Raw genomic sequence first — 8,304 nt, 5'->3', positions numbered from 1 at the left:
CAGGTAGGCCACACCCCTGGGAAACTCCCCCTAGATTGACCGGCTGCTTAGGACGCAGTCATGTGATCCATCATGGGAACCACCACTCACAGCTGGAGTCCAGCCAAGTTGACACATCTTCAACTATCACATATGGAGATAAGGGGAAAGATATTCAAAACTGGTATTTTATGGCTATTTTATAATGTATCATTGTTAGAGATAAATGGACCCTGAATTTCGAGGCTCAGAAGTTATCTAAAATGTAGGAACAGAAGAGCAATGGGGAAGAATGATAAAGAATTGACTGGATTAGACAGTGTCTGAGGAACATGAAGTGAGACCCAAGCAGTTAACTATAACTAAAGAAATATAACAGTATTCTGGAGTTTTCTAGGGAAAATGAGCTCACTGATGCTGGGCCTAAACTGCTAATATTGGAGGACAAACTTTCAGCAGAGGAAGAGGAAAACAGTTATTATGTCATTGTGCGGCCTACTCTCAAGAGGCCCCAGGCAGGCTATGAAGGAGGAGCCAGGCTACTGAAACAAAAACAAACCCACTGCCGTCAGGTCAATTCTGATTCATAGTAACCCTTTAGGACAGAGTAGAACTGTCCCATTGGGTTTCCAAAGCTGTATATCTTTATGGAAGCAGACTGCCTCATCTTTCTCCCATGGAACTGCTTGTGGGCTCAAGTCACCGCCCTTTTGGTTAGCAGCCAAATGCTTTAACCACTATGCCACCAGAGCTCCTTAAAGCTGGGCTATAGGACAGTAAAAAGAAAATAGAATTACAGTCACTAGAATAAGAGTTGGAAAGATCAGGATCTGTGATGAAATTTTGGGGCCAATGGAAATGAAGGAAGGTGCAGGTCAGAGAATGAGGGTATAGTACACTACCTTGCACACATTTAGATAAATCCCTCAAATTAAAGACATAATGGGACTTGGTTGGTGTTGGGAGAAGGTCAACACTCATTCTGTTATAAATCTCAACTGCAGCTTCGACAATGTTTGATGCAGTTTGCCTTACAGCTGGTGTGAATTCATTCAGGAAACCATTTAAAATAGCCTGGAATCAGAAACATAATGGGACAGGATTAGATTTTATTGAATTTTTTTTTTTTTTACCAAATATTTATATTTCCATATTCCAGATGTAATGACATTTGTTTTAATAATAACCAGAAAGTGAAATTCCGATGCAAGGACATCTGCTTACTAAAGTCCTTCTGTTCCCTCCAGAATATGCCCACAAGAATGAGCTCACTCCTGTCTTCTATGATTGTTCAGTGATGCCTGAGTGGCATTCATATCTAACCAGTGAACTTACCAAGCTTGACTCTCAATGATTTAGATTTCTGCTTGCTGTTGAGTCCAAAGACTCTTCCTGTCATTGTTGTTGTTAGGTGCTGTTGAGTTGGCTCCAACTCATAGCAATCCTGTGTACAATAGAACAAAACACTCTTGCGCCATCCTCATAATATTTGCTATGCTGAGCCCACTGTTGCAGTCACTCTGTCAATCCATCTTGTTGAGGGTCTTCCCCTTTTTTGCTAACCCTCTACTTTACCAAGCATGATCCTTCTCCAAGAACTGGTCCCTTCCAACAACTTGACAGGCTGTGTGAGGCAAAGCCTGCCACTCTCATTTCTATGGAGTACTTCTAAGTCAGATTTGTTAGTTTTTCTGGAAGTCCAGGGTATTTTCAGTATTCTTCACCAAACCGTAATTCAAATGCATCAAATCTTCTGCAGTCTTCCCTTATTCATTGTCCAGCTTTCACATGCATATGAGGTGATTGAAAATACCATGGGTTGGGTGAGGCACAATTTGAAGATACATTATTGCTATTTAATACTTTAAAGAGGTCTTATGCAGCAGATTTGCCCAGTGCAATATGTTCTCTAATTTTTGACTGCTGCATTCATGGGTGTTAATTGTGGATCCAAGTAAAATGAAATCCCTAACAACGTCAATCTTTTTTCCACTTATTGTGATGTTGCTTATTGGTCCAGTTGTCAGGATTTTTGTTTTCTTCTTTATGATGAGGTCTAATTCATACTGAAGGCTGTAGTCTTTGATCTTCATCACTAAGTGCTTTAAGTTGTCTTCATTTTCAGCAAGCAAGGTTGTGTCATCTGTGTATCACAGGTTGTTAATGAGTCTTCCTTCAATCCTGATGTCACATTATTGTAGATATAGTCTAACTTCTCGGATTATTCGCTCAGCATACAGATTGAATAAGTATAGTGAAAGGATACAACCCTGTCACACACCTTTCCTGATTTTAAACCATGCAGTATCCCTTGTTCTATTTGAACAAAGTATAGGTTCTTCCTGAGCAAGATGAAGTGTTCACGAAAGGACCAATGTCATCTGGAAATGAACTAAAGTCCTTTTTCATATTTTATGGGTGGATGATCTATAATTCTTCATGTGTATTTAAAGTGTGACTTACTGATAACTATGAACTCCTCCCAACCCCAAGTTTTCCCATCTCAGTAAAAGGCCTCACCTTCTACCAGCTAAGGAAATTAGATGTTTGTCTCTTTTGACACACTCATTCTCTGTCCCTCACAATCAATCCTGAACACCTTTCTTGAATCAATCTGCTTCCTTCTATTTCCCCAACACCTCCCATTCTTCTTCATCTGGCATCTGCTACCTCCTCACTGGCCTCTCCACTTCTATTCTTATCCTCCTTTTGTTACCTTCAGTCAATTTAATCAGGTCATGGCATTCCCCTGCCCAAAACTCTTCAATAACTCCCACTGCACTTTCCCATACCTCCACAAGGCCTTGAAAATACCATGGCTTGAGTCTGGCCTTGCCTCTCCCATCTGCCATTTCATTGGACCCTTCTCCCCGACTCCTCACTATGTCTCAGCCACACTGGCCTAGCACTACATGCTCTTTTCTCCCTTAGGGTCTCTGCACATGCTGTTTCCTTTTTCCAGTATACAAACCCCATGATGCCCCATTGGCCTGGTACTTTTTCATCCTTCACATTTTAGGTTACATATCACCTTCCCAGATAGGCCTTTCCTGACTACCCAATTGAAATTGTCTTCCCATTAGTCTCTCTCATGGCTCCCTGATATTCTCATACCTAACCTACTACAATTTGAAAACCAAACTCACTACCGTTGAGTCGATTCTAACTCATAGCAACCCTCAGTTGGTTTCCAAGGCTGTAAATCTTTACAAAAGCAGATTGCCCCATCTTTCTTTTGTAGAGTGACTGGTGGGTTTGAACCACCAACCTTTGGTTAGCAGCAAAGTGCCTTAACCACTGCACCACCAGAGTTTGAAAGGACATGATTATTAACTATCCCTCTATACTCAGTTGCTTGGGAAAAATCACCACAGATTTTTAGATGGATAAATTCCCATCACCATTAACCCTGGAATTACTCATGGCAGAAGCCACAAGGGGAAAATGTACCCAGTAAATTATTTTTCCACTCAACAATTTATACACTTTTTATTTAGTGACACTGGTGGCTATCCCCTCAATGTAGCAACACTCTCCCCACTTTCTCCCTGGGTTCCCCATTTCCATTCTTTCTTCATTCCTGTCCCTGCCTGCCTTCTGAATTTTGTTTTTGGGAAAATGCTGCCCTTTTGGTCTTGTATGGTTGATAATACTGAAAAGTGCATTCCTCCCTGGTGGTGTTGTTCACTTTATAGGCTTGTCTATTGTTTGGCTGAAAGGTGATCCCTGGCAGTGGGTTCAGTTCCAGGCTTGAACATTGCCCAGTGGTCACAGTCTTGGAGGTTCCACCAGTCTCTATCAGACCAGAAAGTCTGTGGTTTTTTTTTTTTTTAAGATTTAAGATTTTGAATTTTCTACATTTTTTTCCCTCCTTTTCTGTACATGACCTTCTACTGTGATCCTGATCAGAGCAGTCAGTAATAGTAGCCTGGCGTGATCTAGTTTTTCTGGTCCCAGGGTAGTGGAGGCTTAGGAAATTAATACAGGTAGATGAAACATGAGTGGGTGGTCTTAGAAGTGGTGGTGATGGTAGATGGCAGAGGTGATGAGGGCTGTTTTAGGTATGTTGAGCTTGAGCTCCTTTTGGAGGATACCAAGTATTGCCATTTGATGGACAAATGTCCACAAAGTGGACATAAAGATCTAGTGTTCAGGTATAATAGGAGCACAGAAGCAAAGGCTGGGCAGTGGATGAGATCTTCTAGGAAATAAAAGCCTAGGATGTAGCCTTCCTTAAAGACAGGAGCTATGTTTTTGACAATCTTTTTGCATTTCTAAAACTCTCCTGGGACCACAAACAGAGAGGCAGTGATACAAACATCTGTCAGCTTCTCCCTAGATGTGCTATCTGGCTTCTGCTCAGGGAAAGGATAAGGATGGATGGAGGGACATGGAGACAAGATGGCATCCTGCTAACACACTCTGTCCATCCCTCTAAAAGAGAGACCAGAAAAACCGGGGGAAACAGAAACAAATAATGATCCTGGAAATCTGAGCATCACCTGAGAGGTTAAAACATTAGATTGAGCACTGATGGGAAAGGTAGACAGAACAAGGATAGTGACTGCGGGGAGAAGAAGCTGAGACTGGTCAAAGCATGGCCATTTTAAGGCACAGAGGCATCATATGCATACAAAAAGAAACCAACTCATGGAATCCATGTGGTGATAAAGACACTATGTAGACAGATGTGGAGGAAATCAAGGTGAGCAGAACATGCTCTGGAGCTGAGAAAGGAAAGTGCAGGGAAATGGGTCAGACTTCCAGTAGCACAGGAGGCTGTGGAGCAAGGAGGGGGCCAGAGCCAGGGAATGAAACAACTCATCACTAGTAAACGCTAGTCATTTGGGCCGAGACTCCATCAGAGGGAAAAGGCCTGTGTTGTAGTGGTTGGAGCTAGAGTCAGGGTGGCCTTTCACTTGACTGAGATTGGGCAGGAGCTGGACAAATGGCTGCATATGCTCAGAAGGGCACAGACCCATGCCAGTGAATAGCAACTTGAGAGCTACATCCCATGTTCCAAAAAAACACCCCTTCCCAGTGACTAGGTGTGAACCCTCTTCCTGCTGGCATCAACTCAGTGGCTAGAGAAGCTCCATCCTCACCTACCCGGATCCCTGGCCACCTCTTCAGCAGCCAGCAAACCACAGTAATGCACCCCAAGCAGACAGAGCAAGGGGCTGTGGCTCTCCCTTCCTGTGACTGTGTCACAGACTGATCTTTCTCACACTGAAAGAGGCACACACCAGCAGCTTCCTCTCTGAGAGCACCCACTCGTGCCAGCCTCCTCCCACCTCCACAGGCACATGCTCTGTGCATCAGTGGATTGTGCCACAACCACTGCTCCCAGGACTGCTGGCTGACCCTAAATACAAAAGCCCTCCTTCCTTTGCTTTCTTTTTTCCCCCTTATTTTTCTCAATTTTTTCCCCAATTTTCTTCCTTTTTACTTGTACATTTCTGCCTCTTCCTTTTCTTCTTTTATTTTTACCATTTTTTTTCTCCTCATCTACCCATTTTTATTTTTTTAATTGGTTTTTCTTTCTTTTTTTTTTTTTCCTGTCCTATCCAACAAAAGGAGTATATTAACTCTCCACTGGTCAGCCACATCTATGGCACCAACTGCTTATTTGAAAGGTGAGCACCACCACCAGTTCCTGCACCATTGCATCAATGACAGATGGTGAACAACCAGCTGTTCATCCCACGTGCAGCTCTTCTTCACAACAAACAGAGTACCATGCTCACACTCCAACCAGTTATCCCACCAAACCAGAGAAAGCTAGGAAGTGCCCCAGTGTTGCTAAGCTAATGTGGTAGTTAAGGTTATGTGTCAACTTGGCTGGGCCTGGTTTTGAGTGGCTGGGCAGCTGGATGTAGTTATTTCCCATGGTGAGAGTGGTAATTAACTCCATGGTGGAATTTGCCACAAGCAGCCAGGGAGCTGCCTTAGGGATGTGGTCTGCTCCCAGTATATAAGGAGAAGATTTAGGAATGGTCTGTAGCTTTCCGCACACTTGAATCCTGCATGTAGCTGAGTCATTCTTCAGCAGCCTACCATGTTGTCTGCCAATCTTGGGACTCTTAATGGACTTGAATCAATGGCCAGCTGTGTGGTTTGGTAATATTGGGATTGTGCCTTTTTACTTGTTGACCTTGGGGTTGTCAGCCTCAGCAGCCAGCAGCTGCCTGCATGAAGAAAGCCTCCAGTTTCAATGGGCTGGGAGCAAGAGGCAGAGTTGAAGCCCAAGACTGAGGGGCTTTCACCCAGCCTCTAGACCCTGGCACTTTGAACTGGACTTCTAGTCTCCAAAATTATAAGAGAGTAAATCCTAGTTTGTTAAAGCCATCTCATTTGTGGTATTCTCTGTTAGAGCAATACAAAGAAACTAAAACCGCTAACAACCAAAGAAACATGACTGCCCCACCACTCAGGACATAGCAAAGCAAAACAAAACAAAACACCAGGGTGAAACCAACAAATAAAAACAACATCAAAATATCTTGGAGACAACAGACACTCTCAATTCAAACAAAGAAACAAGACAAAACAGCAGAAGCAACTGACCAAAATAAAGCACTAGGAAACATCTCCAAGGAAGAACAGGTAATAGAACTACCTGATATGGAATTAAAAATACTACATATCTATATCTATATCTATAGCTATCTATCTATCTATCTATCTATCTATCTATCTATCTATCCACACACACATACATACATACATACACACACACATATATACACACAAATACATACATATACATATATACATAGAGTTGGGTCCAACTTGATGGCACATAACAACAACAACAACAACAACATACACACAAATATACAAACTTCCAAGAGCTCAAGGAAACCATAAACAAAAGCAAGGAAAAGACAGAAAGCACCCTTGAAGAATTCAGGCAAACAGTACAAAATCAAAATGACAAAATTAATAGACAATTATAAATCCAGAAGATTAATACTAAAATTATGGAGATAATTCATTGGAAGGACAAAATAGTAGAATCAAATTGGCTGAAGAATGCATTAGCCAGATAGAAGACAAATCCCTTTACATCATTTTGTATGAGGAAAAACAAGAAAAAAAGAATGAAAAAAAAAAAAAAAACGAAGAAAGCCTAAGAGTTATACAGGATGATCTCAAGCATAGCAAGGATTATGAGGATGGTGAAGGACTGGGCAGTGTTCCAGTCTGTTATACATATACATATGGTTATTATGAGTTGGAGCTTATTCAACTGCACCTAACAACAACAATGACATCAATAGAAATAACCTGTGTATGACTGGAATTTCAGAACAAAAGGAAAATTTAAAAAACAGAAAATTGTTGAAGATTTGCTAGCAGAAAACATCCCCAATATCATGAAAGATGAAAAGATATCCATCCAAGAAGCTCAATGAACCCCATACAGGATAGACCCCAAGAGAAAGTCATATCATAATCAAACTTTCCAAAATCAAAGACAAAAAAAGAAGCTTGACTGTAGCTCAGGAAAAATGAAAGATTACCTACAAAGGGCAACCAATAAGACTAAGCTCTGTTTTATCAGCAGAATCCATGCAAGCAAGAAGGCAATGAGAGGGCATATACAAAAAACCTAGAAAGAAAAAAAATTGCCAATCAAGAATTAAATATCTGGCAAAACTGTCCATCAAATAAGACGGTGAAATTATGACATTCTTAGACAAACAGAAATTAAGAGAATTTGTGAAAACTAGACCAACCTTACAAGATATGCTAAGGGGAGTCCTTTGGACAGAAAACCAATAATGGAAGACAACAACCTAAGATTAAGACATATGACAACAACACCCAGAACCTAACCCAGAAAAAGAATTCTCAAAACTAAAATAAATTTACACATCTGAAAATAGAGAACCAGAGACATCAATCTGTAAATGACAACAACTATAAAGCAAAAAGAAGGAATAAATGGTATAATTACAGAATTTCCAAATGGAGATGAAGTCCCGATGATATCAATATCGGAAGACTGTTCCAAACTTTGTTGTTGTTGTTAGGTGCCGTCGAGTCATTTCCGACTCATAGTGACCCCATGCACAGCAGAATGAAACACCGCCCAATCACACACCAGCTCCATGATCCTTGCTGTACTTGAGCCCATTGTTGCCACCACCATGTCAATCCATCTCATGGAAGGCCTTCCCCTCTTTTGTCGACCCTCCACCTTACCAAGCATGACATCCTTCTTGAGGAAATGGTCCCCTCTGACAACATGACCAAAGTAGGTGAGATGAAGTCTGGCCATCCTTGCTTCCAAGGAGCATCTCGGCTGCACTTCCTCCA

The 8,304-nt window shown here is 41.6% G+C and overlaps 1 protein-coding gene across 1 annotated transcript in view; it reads right to left on the bottom strand.

The window, feature by feature from the left end:
* DNAH6 (dynein axonemal heavy chain 6) overlaps positions 1 to 8,304 on the bottom strand; it is a 447,135-nt gene that overhangs the window by 207,512 nt on the left and 231,319 nt on the right. Inside the window, exon 40 of the mRNA XM_007948902.2 lies at positions 882 to 1,053. Within this exon, the coding sequence (XP_007947093.1) occupies positions 882 to 1,053 (172 nt within the window). The remainder of the gene's footprint in view (positions 1 to 881; positions 1,054 to 8,304) is intronic.

This window comes from Orycteropus afer, unplaced genomic scaffold (assembly GCF_000298275.1).
Source record: "Orycteropus afer afer isolate SDZICR_OR568_19922 unplaced genomic scaffold, OryAfe1.0 scaffold00231, whole genome shotgun sequence".
Taxonomy (NCBI): Eukaryota; Metazoa; Chordata; class Mammalia; order Tubulidentata; family Orycteropodidae; genus Orycteropus; species Orycteropus afer.
The sequence above is the reverse complement of the archived record's forward strand: the minus strand, read 5'-3'. Positions and strand labels throughout refer to the sequence as shown.